The sequence below is a fragment of the Oncorhynchus mykiss genome, chromosome 4 (genome assembly GCF_057628025.1).
Source record: "Oncorhynchus mykiss isolate SJ-2025 chromosome 4, ASM5762802v1, whole genome shotgun sequence".
Lineage (NCBI taxonomy): Eukaryota > Metazoa > Chordata > Actinopteri > Salmoniformes > Salmonidae > Oncorhynchus > Oncorhynchus mykiss.
Window position 1 is genome coordinate 20,169,365 of NC_143025.1, and position 19,185 is coordinate 20,188,549.

A 19,185-nucleotide genomic window follows, 5' to 3' on the forward strand; every position below is an offset into this window, starting at 1 on the left:
ACACAATCTCAATTCAATCCATTTTAAATTCAGGCTGTAGCACAACAACATGGAAAAAGTCAAGGGGTGTGAATACCTTCCAAAGGCACTGTATATCTACTGAGCCTTCTAGACCTGACTGAATATATAGAACTAGCCTTCTGTAGGCCGTTATCACTAACTATATCTACTGAGCCTTCTAGACCTGACTGAATATATAGAACTAGCCTTCTGTAGGCCGTTATCACTAACTATATATACTGAGCATTCTAGACCTGACTGAATATATAGAACTAGCCTTCTGTAGGCCGTTATCACTAACTATATCTACTGAGCCTTCTAGACCTGACTGGATATATATAACTAGCCTTCTGTAGGCCGTTATCACTAACTATATCTACTGAGCCTTCTAGACCTGACTGGATATATATAACTAGCCTTCTGTAGGCCGTTATCACTAAACTATATCTACTGAGCCTTCTAGACCTGACTGGATATATAGAACTAGCTTTCTGTAGGCCGTTATCACTAACTATATCTACTGAGCCTTCTAGACCTGACTGGATATATAGAACTAGCCTTCTGTAGGCCGTTATCACTAACTATATATACTGAGCCTTCTAGACCTGACTGAATATATATAACTAGCCTTCTGTAGGCCGTTATCACTAACTATATCTACTGAGCCTTCTAGACCTGACTGGATATATAGAACTAGCCTTCTGTAGGCCGTTATCACTAACTATATATACTGAGCCTTCTAGACCTGACTGAATATATAGAACTAGCCTTCTGTAGGCCGTTATCACTAACTATATCTACTGAGCCTTCTAGACCTGACTGGATATATAGAACTAGCCTTCTGTAGGCCGTTATCACTAACTATATATACTGAGCCTTCTAGACCTGACTGAATATATAGAACTAGCCTTCTGTAGGCCGTTATCACTAACTATATCTACTGAGCCTTCTAGACCTGACTGAAAATATACAGGATATTGTCGGGCAATATCCCTGAATACAGTATATAATGTATATCACTGAATATTTAAATCCTTTTTCCTGGACCTATATCTGTGAACTAGCTTACTGCAGGCTGCTTATGACAGATATCACTAGAACTACAGGGGCGGTGTACATCTGTGAATATAAAATTACTTCTGCAGGCTTCTTAGGACCAATATCAGTGAATATAATGTAGCACCATACCTCCTGTACACATATACCACCATATCCCGGAGTCTTCTGAGAACATATAGCATGGAATATATAACTAGCTGTCTGCAGACCTAAAACATCACACTTGATGATATGACTGTATTGCTGCCGACATATATATCACTACATATGTAACTCCATTATACTAAGCCCTCGGTGTTTCTCTCTCTCTTCCAGTGAGGCAGGAAGGTGTGTGCTGTGCTGCGCCTGCTGTTTTAAAGCCACCATGATGCCATGGCTGATCAGTGATCACCATCTCCACGTCAGGAAGGGAGGGAAGCAGACAGAACACACACACAGATACTATCAGATCAGTTGGTATCAGTAGCCCTGTTGGCAGTCGGCCCATTCCTTCCAAATCCTCCCCTATACACATCCCTCCCTGATCAGTAGAAGCTAAAGGGAATAGTGACTCCTGTAGAAAGCGAGTGACTGCTTGATGGCTCAATTAATGGCAGCAGCACACCACGAGATGGCCCCGCACGTGATAAGGAGGAGAGTAATGGCACACGGCTGGGCTGGGAAGAGAGAAACTAAGAGCAGATACTGTTAAATCTATTCATGATTCATTATTCCTTGCTTTGGCTCAAAGCTCCCCTTGTCATTTCTCAGTGCACTCTCGCTAATTTTTTATTTTACTTTCACCCTCTCTCTGGCTCATCCTTTCTACAGCACCTCTCTCTGGCTCATCCTTTCTACAGCACCTCTCTCTGGCTCATCCTTTCTACAGTATCTCTCTCTGGCTCATCCTTTCTACAGCACCTCTCTCTGGCTCATCCTTTCTACAGCATTTCTCTCTGGCTCATCCTTTCTACAGCACTTCTCTCTGGCTCATCCTTTCCACAGAATCTCTCTCTGGCTAATCCTTTCTACAGTATCTCTCTCTGGCTCATCCTTTCTACAGCACCTCTCTCTGGCTCATCCTTTCTACAGTGTCTCTCCCTGGCTCATCCTTTCTACAATATCTGTCTCTGGCTCATCCTTTCTACAGCATCTCTCTCTGGCTCATCCTTTCCACATAATCTCTCTCTGGCTCATCCTTTCTACAGTATCTCTCTCTGGCTCATCCTTTCTATAGTATCTCTCTCTGGCTCATCTTTTCTACAGTATCTCTCTCTGGCTCATCTTTTCTACAGTATCTCTCTCTGGCTCATCCTTTCTACAGCATCTCTCTCTGGCTCATCCTTTCTACAGCACCTCTCTCTGGCTCATCCTTTCTACAGCACCTCTCTCTGGCTCATCCTTTCTACAGCACCTCTCTCTGGCTCATCCTTTCTACAGTATCTCTCTCTGGCTCATCCTTTCTACAGCACCTCTCTCTGGCTCATCCTTTCTACAGCATTTCTCTCTGGCTCATCCTTTCTACAGCACTTCTCTCTGGCTCATCCTTTCCACAGAATCTCTCTCTGGCTAATCTTTTCTACAGTATCTCTCTCTGGCTCATCCTTTCTACAGCACCTCTCTCTGGCTCATCCTTTCTACAGTGTCTCTCTCTGGCTCATCCTTTCTACAATATCTGTCTCTGGCTCATCCTTTCTACAGCATCTCTCTCTGGCTCATCCTTTCCACAGAATCTCTCTCTGGCTCATCCTTTCTACAGTATCTCTCTCTGGCTCATCCTTTCTACAGTATCTCTCTCTGGCTCATCTTTTCTACAGTATCTCTCTCTGGCTCATCTTTTCTACAGTATCTCTCTCTGGCTCATCCTTTCTACAGTATCTGTCTCTGGCTCATCCTTTCTACAGCATCTCTCTCTGGCTCATCCTTTCTACAGTATCTGTCTCTGGCTCATCCTTTCTACAGCATCTCTCTCTGGCTCATCCTTTCCACAGAATCTCTCTCTGGCTCATCCTTTCTACAGTATCTCTCTCTGGCTCATCCTTTCTACAGTATCTCTCTCTGGCTCATCTTTTCTACAGTATCTCTCTCTGGCTCATCTTTTCTACAGTATCTCTCTCTGGCTCATCCTTTCTACAGTATCTGTCTCTGGCTCATCCTTTCTACAGAATCTCTCTCTGGCTCATCCTTTCTACAGTATCTCTCTCTGGCTCATCCTTTCTACAGAATCTCTCTCTGGCTCATCCTTTCTACAGTATCTCTCTCTGGCTCATCCTTTCTATCGCTCTCTGGCTCTTTTTTAACTATCCATTTTTCTTTCTCATATCACACTAATTCCCCCCTCGCTCTCTCTCTGTTCTCTCTCAAATGTATCTCTTTCTCTCTCATCACCTGTCTCAGTCCTCCTTCTTCCTTCTCCTGTGTCCCCTGCCAGCAGCCTTACTCCCCCTCTCTCATTCCCTCCTTCCCCTCTCTTCCTCCCCTCCCTCTCTCCCCCCCCATTCTTCCTCCCCCTTTCTGGAGTAACACAGGCAGATCTCTATTCACGTCTCCTCTGTGGTGACAGTAGAGCCGACAGTGGAGCTTTACCCTGTCGGCCTGGCTACTGGCTAATGGCACATATTCACTATGGTTCTGGGTCTGTTTGGTTCTGTGCCTAGCTCTGGATCTGGGTCCAGCATGTGGACTGCTAAACACCACCGGACCTTTTCACTGCTGTCCGTAACGATGGAGAAGAATGAGCCTGTAAGTCACCTTGAATGAAGACGTCAGTCAAGTGGATAATGTGCCACAACGAGCACTCTGCAACAAGAAAGGGACATGGGGTGCCTGCCATGACTCTGCTGATCATGACACACACACACACACACACACACACACACACACACACACACACACACACGCACACACACAAACCCTACTGCGATGAACACACTCTTTCAGAGATGATGAGAAATACTACAGTTCATGGGTGTGAAACACATGCACACACACTCGGTTTGAGGGTGTGTGTGTGTCTGTGTGTGTGTGTGTGTGTGTGTGTGTGTGTGTGTGTGTGTGTGTGTGTGTGTGTGAGTGAGAGAGAGAGACAGAGACAGTGGATGGTGTCAGAGAGGGCTGAGAGGGATGGTGCCTGTGGTGTCTGCCCTATACTGCTCCCTGTAAAGACCATTACTGGAAGAGGCCAGACACAGACAACACACACAGTAATACTGAAAGACAGTAACGTCTCTCTTACCTGCTTGTGCATCTCTATGTTCAGCCCATAGGACATCTCATAGTACTGTATGGAGAGAGAAATAACAACGTTCAATAAGTATACAGAGGTAATAGATTAAATATAATCAGATGATCAATTGTGTGTGTGCATGTGGGTCCATTCATGTGTGCATGGTGGAAATGTGAATGTGTGTCTGTGTATGTCGTTGTCAGTGTTTGTGTGTATGAGGCGGTGTTTGTCTGTCTCACCAGTGTGGGTGTGTGTACACAGTAATAACTTCCATCCGGGCTGGAGAGACAGCGGGGATCAGTCATTGTGACATAGCCAGTCCCAGTCTCAGCAGGCACATGAACAGCATGGAGAATGATGACCATCAAACCTGACTTCTCTCCCTCTCTCTCCCACCCTCTCTCTCTCCCCTCCCCCCAATCTCTCCCCTTCCTCTCCCCCTCTCCCTCCCGCTCTCTCCCTCTTCCCCCCTGAAACTCTCGCTGTCTCTGTATCACTCTCTCTGTCTTTCTGTCTCTTCTCGCCCTCTCAGAATCTCTGCATCTCACAGGGACTGTCTGTCTATATCTCTTTCTCTCGCTCTCCATCTCTTGATCTCTCTCTCTGGCATTTCTCTCTCGATCACACACACACGATGCATGCACACACACACGCGCTCACACAGTACACACACACACACGCGCTCACAAGGTACACACACACACGCTCACACACGGTCCTCTTGAGCCTTCCTTCCTTTGTCCATCTCTGAATCCTCTCCTCTCTCCAACATCATAAAAGCCATGTTCTTTTGTGCCATCTCTCCTCATCATGTCCTCCCTCCCTCTACCACTCCATCCATCCCCCATCTCTCTCTCTTTTTCTCTTGCACTCTAACCATTATTAGTCTCTCTCTCGCTCTCTCTCTCTCTCCCTCGCACTCTAACCATTATTAGTCTCTCTTTCTCTCTCCATTCTTATTCATTCTCTCTCTCTCATATTAGATAAGTAGGTTCTGAGGACCAATATGCTAATGTGGCCATGTACTGGACAACACAAGCCTCTTCACAGAGCAGTCTGTATGGAGGAATAAGGACTATGTAAAGGCTTTAGAATGCTCTACACACCATATTATAGGCTGAAAGATAGTGCATAAGGCTCCATAGAGAACCAACATGGCTGGACCCATGCAGAGAGGTGAACAATGTGGGAATGGATTACTGTAATGAACGTATACACTGAGTATACCAAACATTAAGAACACCTTCCTAATACTGAGTTGTGTGTCTGTCTGGCTGTGTGAGGATACTCCTCAGGCAAAGTCAACACTGATAGAGAGGCAGGCTAAATGAATTAAATGGCATGAAAGATCAAGATACTGTACAGCCACATATGATCCTTAGCATACAACACACTGCACAGTGTACTACAAGGAATCTGCTCAGCTTAATCACACCAAAATACATCTGTCATGTCATGTCTTGCATATTCTCATTCATCTAATCTACTCTCATTCATTTTAATATTTCACATTCCTATAACTCTCCACACATACTATTCCAAGGATCATCATTCTCAGCCATATAAAAGAACAACGCTAAAATCCCCATGCAGGCTTATGATCCCAGGTGATGAAGCTGAGCTAGCTAAGAGCCCCACACTACACAACAACACAACAACAGCAGCCAGCCACAGAGCTGTTATCAAGGCTGATCTACTACACACATACAGCAGAGCGGAGCAGCGTTGTTGTAGCGTTGTGCAGGTTTGTCTGTTCTGTTTCTTAATGGCTTCATCTTCCTCTAGCTGACTGCCTGACTGTCAGCCCCCTGTCCTACTCCCCCACCGCCCACCATTATATAATATCCCTCTCGTGTCAGTGCATTCTCATTGAGCGCTATGTGTATAATACCTGGTGTATGCATGTGTGTGTGTCAGTCTGGAGCAGATTGTGCACGGCATGTGGCGGATGTGGCGAAGGCTAAGCCCGGCAGAGAAACAGTAAGCCAGCCTGCTGATGCTGACGTCACCTCCCCAACCACCACAACGAGGAGGGTGTGTGTGGTGTGTGACACTGTTTGTGTGTATCAGTGTGTGTGAGAGTGACAGACAGAAAGAGAGGGTGTGACAGAGATGAGGGTGTATGATGAGGGTGTATGTCGCAGTATATAGGTTCGCATGTGTGTGCGCGTGAGTGAACGTGCGCATTAACTTGATGGCAAGGATCGACCATGCGAGTGTGTTGGCCCTCACACTCTTGGACACTGACGATAATAGCGATAGACCCCATCGGAGAACAGCTTTGATTGCTACAGAACTAAGGCGCTAAAACATTGACATTGCTGCCCTGAGTGAGACCAGGTTCCTGGATGACGGTTCCCTGAAAGAGGAGGGAGAAGGTTACACCTTCTTCTGGAAAGGTTACCCTCCGGTTGGACAACATCAGCATGGTGTGGGACTTTTAAGAACAGCCTATCACTCAGCCTCGCCGAAACACCTGTTGGCATAAGTGAAAGACTCATGTCTCTCGGTATCCCCCTAACCAAGATGCGTTATGCTACTCTTCTCAGTGCATACGCACCCAAGTTACCATCTGAAAATTAGGCAAAGGACTGCTTCTACCAGTCACACCGCATCCCCAGGAATGTCAAGATATTTCTGCTGGTTGACTTCAACGCTAGGGTGGGACAGAACAAAAGGATATGGAGCGGAGTCATGGTGTTGGCCAGGTCAATGAGAATGGCATGAGACTACTAACTCTATGTGCCGAGCACAATCTCATTGTCACTAACACATTGTTCCAGCAGAAGAACAAATATAAAACATCATAGCTGCACCCACGCTCCAAACACTGGCACCTGACTACGTCATAGTGAGACGTTCTGACACTAATGGCTTCCTGCTGACACCTGCCACGAGGGGTGCAGAATGCTGGACAGATCACCGTATGATACTGGCTAAACTCCAGGTGAGAATACGTCCCCCCAACGCCGGTGGATGAATAAGAAACAAGAAATCCAAATTTATGTCAACAAAAACGGCATGCACAATTTCTACAACTCAATTAAAGTTATCTATGGCCCTAGAAGTCACTCCATCACCCCCATGAAAACAGCCGATGGTCTGACTCACTTGAAGGACCAAAACCAGATCCTGATGAGGTGGGCTGACCACTTTGAAGCACTACTTAATCAGCACTCTCCTACAGACCACTCCATCCTGAAAGAACTGCCTGTCCGTCCACCCATTCAAGACTTCAACCATTTGCCAACCTTCCAGGAGGTGTTATCAGCTCTTCGTTACCTCAAGAACAACAAGACCCCTGGTGCTGACAACTACTTAAGAAGGGAGGTTACTTCTGCACCAGAACGGTCCACCAGTGCATCACTGAGGTTTGGGACCTGGAGATTGTCCCGCCAACAGTGGCGGGATGGAAACATTGTCACCATCTATAAGAACAAGGGTGACAAGTTCATCTGCGGCAACAGCCGGGGGATATCCCTTCCGGCAGTGGCCGGCAAGTTCGTGGCCAAGGTGATGCTACACATGCTGGTGAACAACATCACAGAGGAACTGCTGCCAGAGTCACAATGCAGCTTCAAAAAGAACAGGAGACGGTCGACATGATACTCGCGGCACAGCAACTCCAGGAGAAGTACCGTGAACAACATCAGGACCTTTTCATGACATTCGTCGACCTCTCCAAGGCCTTCAACACTGTGAGCAGGGAACTACTATGGGGCATTCTACTCAAATGTGGCTGTCCAGACAAATGTGTCAACATCCTTTCCCAGTTCCATGATGGGATGATGGCTCCAATGGCCATAGGAGGGCAGGAGTCATTTCCCTTTGGAGTAAGCATCATTATGAGACAGGGATGTGCGATGGCACTGGTACTCTTTAACATCTTCCACCTATGTGTCACCCAGCTTTTCCACAAAGTTGCAGTGTACTTCAGACTGGATGGAAATCTATTCAACATAAGGAGGCTCCAAGTAACCACCAAGGTTTTGACGGAGCGGGTTCTTGAGCTGCGGTATGCTGATGACTGTACTCTTGTGGCCCACACTCCAGAAGACCTTCAGTCCATCCTTGTAGCATCTATGAGGGTCTATAGTAGGATGGGACTGTCAATCAACACCACCAAGACAGAGGTGGTCTGCCAATGGAGATCCAGCCCTCCACCCACCATGCCTGTCTTCACCATTGAACATAAATCACTGACAATAGTCCCATCCTTCAAATACCTGGGCAGCATCCTCTCAGGGGGCTGCAGCATCGACCTCAAAATTCAAAATAGGATCAACAAGAATTTGCTGCCTTCGGGAAACTCAGATGCAGGGTCTTCCAAAACAGGGATCTCCACCTCCACACCACAATCGTCGTCTATCAAGACGTCTGCATCACCACACTTTATTACAACTGTGAACAAACAGATTGAGCGATTCCACATAAGACATTCTGGGAATCACCTGGTGCAACCGTGTGCCCCAAACAGAAATACTTGCTAAGACCAACTGCAAGAGCATGGAGGCCATGGTCACCCAGCACCAACTGTGCAGGCTTAGGCATTTCATTAGAATGTCTCAGGAGAGCTTGCCAGCGAAAATCCTGTACGGCCAGATACATCTTGACCGGCGATCTGCAGGGGGGCAGATGAAGCACTACAAGGACCAGCTAAAAACATTGCTGAAGCAATGCAACATCAAATCCACAGACCTGGAGGAGGCTGCTGTCGACCATTCCACCTGGCGGCAGCTCTGCCAGACCGGTGAACAGAGGTGGGAGGAGGAGAGGAGCACAAAGAGACAGCAAAAACAGCTCAGGAGGCAAACAACCATGCCTGCCCCTCGTCAACACAGACTGCATATTCCCCATCTGCAATGCAGTTTGTGGATCTCAGATTGGACTCCACAGTCAAAGAATTCACTGTTAACTCCGAAGTGGATGTCATCATCAGATACGATGGACTACCATAAGCAAGTCATTGGCTAACTAATCTCTAGTCATGTGATAGTCCTAAACCATCAACAACATCACCCCCACTCCGTCTTTCTATTCCTTTCTATAACACTCACAGTCATCTGAGCAACCAACGCATTGAGCAGTCAGTACTTCATTTCACTCAACCAGCTCGCTCTCTCTCTCTCTCTCTCTCTCTCTCTCTCTCTCTCTCTCTCTCTCTCTCTCTCTCTCTCTCTCTCTCTCTCTCTCTCTCTCTCTCTCTCTCTCTCTCTCTCTCTCTCTCTCTCTCTCTCTCTCTCTCTCTCTCTCTCTCTCTCTCTCTCTCTCTCTCTCTCTCTCTCTCTCTCTCTCTCTCTCTCTCTCTCTCTCTCTCTCTCTCTCTCTCTCAGAGTGTTTGCGCTCTCGTTTGCCCTTCCTCCATTTCAGTGACTCATCATGTTGAGTGAGTGTCAAAGTGTCTCGCCAGCCAGCCAGCCTGTGTCTTTACTATTCTGTTAAATCTCCAGACTTAAGAAGATGATCTGTGGAGTGCATCTAATCCAAGGTGATTTGGCTAAATGGTATGTGTGTGGGTGTGCATGCGTGCGTGCACGTAGACTGCATTGTTTATCAGCATCCCTCATGTGGTGCCTGTCTCTCCACTTCTCTCTCTCCTCCCACACCAACAGATACCATCAGTATATTAATACATTCATTAGCAAGCTTTACTCACATGTTCTTAAGACTGGTGAGATCTGACTTTTAGCTCTGTAAACTCCACATAGAGGAATAACTAAAAGTAGATAGAAAGTCTTTACTTCCTGGTTCATAATCAGAGTTGGAGAAATACGACCAAATCCCAACCAAAATGGATTGACCTTGGAGTAGCCTTTCTCATTGTGCCTAGAGTATGAGGGGCATATTTTTATTTGACCAGGTAAGTTGACTGAGAACATTCTCATTTACAGCAACGACCTAGGGAATAGTTACAGGGGAGAGATTAATGAGCCAACTGTAAACTGGGGATGATTATGGGGACTGTGATGGTATGAGGGCCAGATTGGGAATTTAGCCAGGACCCCAGGGTCTTACAATAAGTGCCATGAGATCTTTAGTGACCAGAGAGAGTCAGGACACCCATTTAATATCCCATCCAGACCAGAGGAAAGGGTGCCTCCTACTGGCCCTCCAACACCACTTCCAGCAGTATCTGGTCTCCCATCCAGGACCAACGCTGCTTAACTTCAGAAGCAAGCCAACAGTGGGATGCAGGGTGGTATTCTGCTGACAAATGTTGATAGAGCCACCAGCAGCCAATCTTTGTAAAGATGTGTGTTCTGCTGTGTTCCTACATGTTACCAGACAGTCGAGGCAGGTTGAAGACTCTTAAATCACAATCCTCCTGGACCCTTTTTTTCTCCCTAAATCCTCAGCTTGCACTGTCATATCTCATAGAAACGGTTAGCTTACCAGGGTGCATTCCTTTTACAATTCTATCCTCATCCCTTCCCCTCTCCCCCTCTGCCCTGGTTCTCTCCTTCCTCCCCTCCCCTCTTCTGATACTCAATCTCTCTCTCCATCTCCCTCTTTCCATCTCTCTTTCGCAATCTGTGACTGTAATGTTCCTGAAGAGAGCACAGTTTGTCAGGCTGAATCAGACAGATAAGCTGGGGGTGGAGTAAGCGGCTGAGAGTAGTGCATTAATCCACCCCCCTCACAAACACCCCTCCCCCTGCGGGGATGTATAGCACGCAAACACACATGCACACACAGGGTTATAGTGCATGTGACCACATGGATGGTCATTAAAACTGGAACCCTGCAGACCCCCTCTATTCCAAACTGAAACACTACACACAAATACTAAACACACACACAAACACACTCATAAAACCCACAGAAATGACACAGACACATGCCAACCTCTTCTGTCTCCCTGTCTCAGACCTGACACTGACAGATACCTCTCATTCTCTGATCAGACAGTGAAACAATGTGGTCTTATTTAGGCCCAGAGCAGCCAAAAATGTGATTTTCCTGTGTTTTGAAGTTGGAAAAATACTGTGAAATTGTGAAAATTATGATAATGCCTTTTGAAAAGCCTGCCTGAATTTTGTTGCTTGAGAAATTGCCCTTTTCTAAAAAGCTATTTTTGTTTCTTTTTATATATTTTTGACAACTTTTGACCCTTTTTTCTCGCCAATTTTTTGTGATCTCCAAATTGGTAGTTGCAGTCTTATTCCATCACTGCAACTCACGTACATACTTGGGAGAGGCAAGGGCGAGAGCCATGCGTCATCCGAAACATTGCCCTGTCAAGTCGCACTGGTTCTTGACACACTGCTCGCTTAATCCGGAAACCAGCCGCACCAATGTGTCGGAGGAAACACAGTACACCTGGCGACCGTGTCAGCGTGCATGGACCCGGCCCGCCACAGTTGTCACTAGAGTGTGTTGGGACATCCCGGCCAGCCAAACCCTCTCCTAACCCGGACGATGCTGGACCAAATGTGTCTCTCGGTCACGGCCGGCTGCGACACAGCCCAGGATCGAATCCAGATCTGTAGTGACACATCACAGTAAGGTGCTTAATTATTACCCAGAAATGATTTGATATTGGGATAAAAATGGCTGCAAATACACAGATTTCAGGAGAGCTGTGAAATCTGAGCCCCATGAATTATAAATACAACAACCAGAAACAAGGCGCCCGCAGACACCCTCTCGTGTGTGTATGTCCATGTCTCTGTAGACTACCACAGAAGACGAACAGAGACGGCTTCCATATCTAACAGAGACAGGTTCCATAAAAAAGAAACGTCCTCACTGTCAACTGTGTTTATTTTCAGCAAACTTAACATTAAAATATTTTTATGACCATAACAAGAGTCAACAACTGAGACATGAACTGAACAAGTTCCACAGACATGTGACTAACAGAAATGGAATAATGTGTCCCTGAACAAAGTTGGAGTCAAAATCAAAAGTAACAGTCAGTATCTGGTGTGGCCACCAGCTGCATTAAGAACTACATTGCATCTCCTCCTCATGGACCATATTTGCCAGTTCTTGCTGTGAGATGTTACCCCACTCCTCCACCAATGCACCTGCGAGTTCCCGGACATTTCTGGGGGGGAATGGCCCCAGCCCTCATCCTCCGATCCAACAGGTCCCAGACGTGCTCAATGGGATTGAGATCCGGGCTCTTCGCTGGCCATGGCAGAACACTGACGTTCCTGTCTTGCAGGAAATCACGCACAGAATGAGCAGTATGGCTGGTGGCATTGTCATGCTGGAGGGTCGTGTCAGGACGAGCCTGCAGGTAGGGTACCACATGAGGGAGGACGATGTCTAACCTGTAACGCACAGCGTTGAGATTGCCTGCCATGACAACGAGCTCAGTCCAATGATGCTGTGAAACACCACCCCAGACCATGACGGACCCTCCACCTCCAAATCGATCCCGCTCCAGAGTACAGGCCTTGGTGTAACGCTCATTCCTTCAACGATAAACGCAAATCCGACCATCACCCCTGGTGAGACAAAACCGCGACTCGTCAGTGAAAAGCATTTTTTGACAGTCCTGTCTGGTCCAGCGACGGTGAGTTTGTGCCCATAGACGACAATGTTGCCGGTGATGTCTGGTGAGGACCTGCCTTACAACAGGCCTACAAGCCCCCAGTCCAGCCTCTCTCAGCCTATTGCGGACAGTCTGAGCACTGATGGAGGGATTGTGCGGTCCTGGTGTATCTCGGGCAGTTGTTGTTGCCATCCTGTACCTGTTCCGCAGGTGTGATGTCCGTCCTGTCTCCCTGTAGCGCTGTCTTAGGCTTCTCACGGTACGGACATTGCAATTTATTGCCCTGGCCACATCTGCAGTCCTCATAACTCCTTGCAGCATGCCTAAGGCTCGTTTACGCAGATGAGCAGGGACCCTGGGCATCTTTCTTTTGGTGTTTATAGAAAGGCCTCTTTCGTGTCCTGTTTTCATAACTGGGACCTTAATTGCCTACAGTCTAAGCTGTTAGTGTCTTAACGACTGTTCCACAGGTGCATGTTCATTAATTGTTTATGGTTCATTGAACAAGCATGGGGAAACAGTGTTTAAATCCTTTACAATAAAGATCTGTGAAGTTATTTGGATTTCTACAAAGTATCTTTGAAAGAGAGGGTCCTGAAAAAGGGACATTTCTTTTTTTGCTGAGTTTAGCTTATGCATAAAGCTGCAGAGTGCGTTAATCAAATGTATAAAACATCACCCCCTGCTGCCTGCCTGCCTGCTTATGCTTTTACCTCGTTTTACGGAGGCAACATTCCAATATGATGCTCCAAATGAATCCTCATGTCTATTCCATGCTCAACATCATCATCATTATCATCATCAGCCGAGTCGTAAGTCATTCCCTGGAAGTAGTACATTAGCGGGTGGGAACATCCCATACCTGGTTTTTAAAGTTACAGAATAATGAATGATAGGAGCAGTCTAAAGAAAGACTGGACTGCCTGTGCAAACAAGTCTTAAGGCTACAGTCTAACTACCTAAATATATCCTTCTGGGTTAGCTCCACTGTGGAGCCACTGAGACTTTGTTACTTCCCATTATTTACGTGTCTGTGCTCACGCTCTCTTTCTCTATCCCTCTCTTTTCCTGCCTTTCCATCTCAGCCACTCTATCTTTGTCATTCTCTGTCTCTCTCTGTTGGTGTTGTATCTCTCTCTGTCTGACTGCCTCTCTCAACTTCCCTTTTCTATTTTTTTTCTCTCCCTTTCTCACTCCTAAGCCCCTGTCCCTGCCTTTCTCCCTCCCTCTCAATCTCCCTCCTTCTCACTCTGTTCCTTACACTCCCTCCCTCCAGATCACTGCCAATACAGTAGGCATTACAGACATCACAGACACAGATGTTAGAGACCATTCCTCAGAGCTAACCTCAACCCCAGCCATTCTTAGGCTACTCTACATAACTTGTATGTACACCAATATACAGTGCCGTGAAAAAGTATTTGCCCCCTCTGTGATTTTCTCTATTTTTGCATATTTTGATGCCGAATGTTATCCGATCTTCAACCAAAACCTAATATTAGATAAAGGGAACCTGAGTTTCCAAATAACTAACAAAAATTGATACTTATTTTATTTATTCAAAAGTTATGCAACACCCAATTACCTTGTGTGAAAAAGTAATTGCCCCCTTACACTCAATAACTGGTTGTGCCATTTTTGGCTGCAATGACTGCAACCAAATGCTTCCTGTAGTTGTTCATCAGTCTCTCACATCGCTGTGGAGGAATTTTGGCCCACTATTCCAAGCAGAACTGCTTTAACTCAGCGACATTTGAGGGTTTTCAAGCATGACCTGCTCATTTCAAGTCCTGCCACAACATTTCAATAGGGATTAGGTCTGGACTTTGACTAAGCCATTCCAAAACGTATAATTAGTTGCTTTTAAACCATTTTTATGTAGACTTGATTGTGTGTTTTGGATAATCCAGGTCCTGAGGCAGCAAAGCATCCCCAAACCATCACACTACCACAATCACGTCCACCGCATTTAACCATGGAAAGAGGTCTGGGAATATGGCTGAATATAAACAGCGTAGTTATTCCCTCCGCAAGACAATCAAACAAGCAAAATGCCGATACAGATACAAAGTGGAGTCCCAATTCAACGGCTCAGACACGAGAGGTATGTGTCAGGGTCTACAGGAAATCACAGACTACAAAATGAAAACCACGGACACCGACATCACGCTTCCAGACAAACTCAACACCTTCTTTACCCGCTTTGAGGATAATACAGTGCAACCGTCGCGGTCCGCTAACAAGAACTACGCCCCCCCCCCCCTCTCCTTATCCGTGGCCGATGTGAGTAAAACATTTAAACGCATTAACCCTCGCAAGGCTGCTGGCCCAGACAGCATCCCTAGCCGCGTCCTCAGAGCATGCGCAGACCAGCTGGCTGGTGTGTTTACGAACATATTCAATCGCTCCCTATCCCAGTCTGTTGTCCCCACATGCTTCAAGATGGCCACCATTGTTCCTGTACCCAAGATGGCAAAGATAACTGTACTAAATGACTACTGCCCCGTAGCACTCACTTCTGTCATCATGAAGTGTTTTGAGAGACTAGTCAAGGATCATATCACCTCCATCTTACCAGCCATCCTCGACCCACTTCAGTTTGCATACCGCCCTAACAGGTTCACAGACGATGCAATCGCCATCACACTGCCCTATCCTATCTGGACAAGAGGATTACCTATGTAAGAATGCTGTTCATTGACTACAGCTCAGCATTCAACACCATAGTACCCTCCAAGCTCATCATCAAGCTGGAGGCCCTGGGCCTCAACAACGCCCTGTGCAATTGGGTCCTGGACTTTCTGACGGGCCGCCCCCAGGTGGTGTAAGTAGGAAACAACATCTCCACCTCGCTGACCCTCAACACTGGGGCCCCACATGGGTGCATGCACAGCCCCCTCCTGCATTCCCTCACCCACAACTGTGCGGCCATTCCGCCTCCAACTCAAATCATCAAGTTTGCAGACGACACAACAGTAGTGGGCTTGATTACCAACAACGATGAGACAGCCTACAGGGATGAGGTGAGGGCACTCAGAGTGTGGTGTCATGAAAACAACCTCTCACTCAATGTCAACAAAACAAAGGAGATGATCGTGGACTTCAAGAAACAGCATAGGGAGGACCCCACTATTCACATAGAAGGGACAGCAGTGGAGAAAGTGGAAAGTTTTAAGTTCCTCAGCGTACACATCAACAACAAACTGAAATGGCCCACCCACACAGACAGTGTGGTGAAGAAGGCGCAACAGAAATTTGGCTTGTCACCCAAAACCCTTACGAACTTCCACAGATCCACAATCGAGAGCATCCTGTCGGATTGTATCACAGCCTGGTACAGCAACTGCTCCGCCCACAACCGCAAGGCTCTTCAGAGGGTGGTGCGGTCTGCACAACGCAACACCGGGGTCAAACTACCTGCCCTCCAGGAAACCTACAGCACCCGATGTCACAGGAAGGCCAAAAAGATCAAAGCCAACAACCACCCGAGCCACTGCCTGTTCACCCGCTATTATCCAGAAGCCGAGGTCAGTACAGGTGCATCAAAGCTGGGACCGAGAGATTGAAAAACAGCTTCTATCTCAAGGCCATCAGACTGTTAAACAGCCACCACTAACTCAGAGAGGCTGCTGCCTACATTGAGACCCAATCACTGGACACTTTAATAAATGGATCACTAGTCACTTTAAATAATGCCACATAATGTTTACATATCTTACATTACTCATATCACATGTATATACTGTATTTTATACCATCTATTGCACCTTGCCTATGCCGCTCGGGCATCGCTCATCCATATACAGTGGGGCAAAAAAGTATTTTATAAATTTGATTTGATTTGTAAACCATGCTTGAGGTTCTAACTTTGAAATGCAGTGTTTGGTTTTCGCCAGGCATAACGGGACCCATGTCATCCAAAAAGTTTTGACTCATCTGTCCATAGTACATTCTTCCAAGAGTCTTGATGATCATCCAGGTGCTTCCTGGCAAACTTGAGTAAACTTTTTGGACGAGGTGGGTCCCATTATGCCTGGCGAAAATCAAACACTGCATTCCACAGTAAGAACCTCGTACCAACGGTCAAGCATGGTGGTGGTAGTGTGATGGTTTGGGGATGCTTTGCTGCCTCAGTACCTGGACAACTTGCCTTAATAGAAGGAACCATGAATTCTGCTCTGTATCAGAGGATTCTACAGGAGAATGTCAGGCCATCTGTCTGTGAGCTGAAGCGCAGCTGGGTCATGCAGCAAGACAATGATGCAAAACACACAATCAAAATGTTTAAAAAGCAACAAATTCAGACCTAATGCCAATTGAGATGTTGAAAATCAGATATATCCACATTTTAGAAAAAAAAGTCCTATCTAGAACCGAAAATGGTTCTTCGGCTGTCCCCATAGGAGAACCCTTTTTGGTTCCAGATATAACCCTTTTGAGTTCCATGTAGAGCCCTTTACGCAGAGGGTTCTGCACGGAACCCAAAAGAGTACTACTGTATCTTGAACCAAAAAGGGTTCTCCAACGGGGACAGCCGAAGAAAGCATTTGTAACCCTTTTTTCTAAGATTGTAAATGTATATCGCACCTGCCCCAGCTATCCTTCACCAACACTATGGAAAAGGCTTCATTCACAGACGTTTTAGCCTATTTCTTCCTGCTGTTGACCAACAGTCCTGTGGTCACAAAGTTCATGACATTTAATATGAATTCATGAGGGTTGATCAAATGTCGCTGACTGTCCCCCAGTCTATAACACAGAGTAGACTGTAGTCTCTCCTCACATTGGAGTAAAGGCTCCCACATATCTATCCAACTACCGCCAACTCAACCATCCATCAAACCCTGCAAATGTGAAATCTTCCATAAAGGACAGCCTCTCACAGTCACAGAGAACAGTGTGAATACTCTTAGTCTGAGGTAGTGTCTGTCTGTCTACCATTGTGCACTGCTCTTCCCCTTTCTCTCAGTCTCTCTAACTCACTTTCTTCCATCTCTCTCTCTCTCATTGATGAAATGGGAGCTGCTAAGCAGATGGTTAATATCATATTCAGGTTGTCCTCACCGTGTTTGTTCCACAGACATAGACATAGTTAATAACATACAAGTCTTTAGGCAGACAGACTGATGTGGAGGGGCTCAAGCTGTTGCAGAGGGAGTAGAGCGAGAGACAGAGACAGAGAGAGGGACATGTTCTGCTTTTGGACAGTCTGAGAGTCTCATCCTCCTAACTCAAGATGAGGCTCCTCAACAAGCTAGAATCAGGGACGGGCAACTCCCGTCCTCAGGGGGCCTGATTGGTGTCACACTTTTGCCCCAGACCCAGCTAACACACCTGACTCCAATAATCAACTAACCCGGATCTTTAGTTTAGAACGCAATGACTTTAAATCAGCTGTGTTTGCTTGGGATGGGGAAAAGGACTGGAGTTGCCTATCCCTGGGCTAGATAGTTTCCTATGTTGGTGTAATGGAGAGGGGTATATTTGTAAAGCAAGACAGAGACAGGGCCTACCCTCTCCACGTTGTCTCATTGATGTCTGTGAACCAATGCTGGTGGAAATAGAATAGATCTTACCATGATGTAGTGTCTCTGCATCTCTGTCTTCTCACTGGCCAGCTTCTCACACTCCAGTTTCAGGCTGCAGAGAAAGAGGGAAAACACACACACACACACACACACACACACACACACACACACACACACACACACACACACACACACACACACACACACACACACACACACGTGTCAACAAACTGATCTAAGGCAGGACCTACCCTGCTGCAGCTCAACCTGAATCTCTTCTTTGCGTCAAAACTGAAAAAGGTTATGGGTCTAGATCAATTAGACAGAGAGACCGATGGGATCCAGGCTGCAGTGGGAGAACAATACTAGTTTCAACACACTGTTCACTGCTGTGACCGAGAGAGTTATGGCCATGAGTATTCAGCTCATGGTGTGAAGCTGGGCTCTCAGCACCAAGGTTACAGTCTGGAGGTCAACTCTACTCTGTTAACACTCTGATAAAACAGACACTCTGCTATGATATGGAAGAACATACCAATATCACCACACCCTGCTAGCCTGTGACATCGAGCGTAGAAGTCGGTAAAACAGCACAAACAGATCTGGGACCAGGCTTGCACCCTGCCACTGTGACATCGAGCGTAGGAGTCTGTAAAACAGCACAAACAGATCTGGGACCAGGCTTGCACCCTGCCACTGTGACATCGAGCGTAGGAGTCAGTAAAACAGCACAAACAGATCTGGGACCAGGCTTGCACCCTGCCACTGTGACATCGAGCGTAGGAGTCAGGAAAACAGCACAAACAGATCTGGGACCAGGCTTGCACCCTGCCACTGTGACATCGAGCGTAGGAGTCAGTAAAACAGCACAAACAGATCTGGGACCAGGC

The 19,185-nt window shown here is 46.6% G+C and overlaps 1 protein-coding gene across 12 annotated transcripts in view; it reads right to left on the bottom strand.

Annotated features, from left to right (window-relative positions):
* LOC110521464 (transducin-like enhancer protein 4) overlaps positions 1 to 19,185 on the bottom strand; it is an 86,606-nt gene that overhangs the window by 47,134 nt on the left and 20,287 nt on the right. For 9 of the 12 annotated variants that reach the window (XM_036968875.2, XM_036968873.2, XM_036968874.2 and 6 more), the window contains exons 3-4: positions 18,344 to 18,407; positions 4,274 to 4,318 (exon numbers count right to left, since the gene is read on the bottom strand). In XM_036968875.2, the coding sequence (XP_036824770.2) occupies positions 4,274 to 4,318; positions 18,344 to 18,407 (109 nt within the window). The remainder of the gene's footprint in view (positions 1 to 4,273; positions 4,319 to 18,343; positions 18,408 to 19,185) is intronic. The other 3 variants (XM_090231394.1, XM_090231390.1, XM_036968876.2) reach the window with 1 other exon arrangement.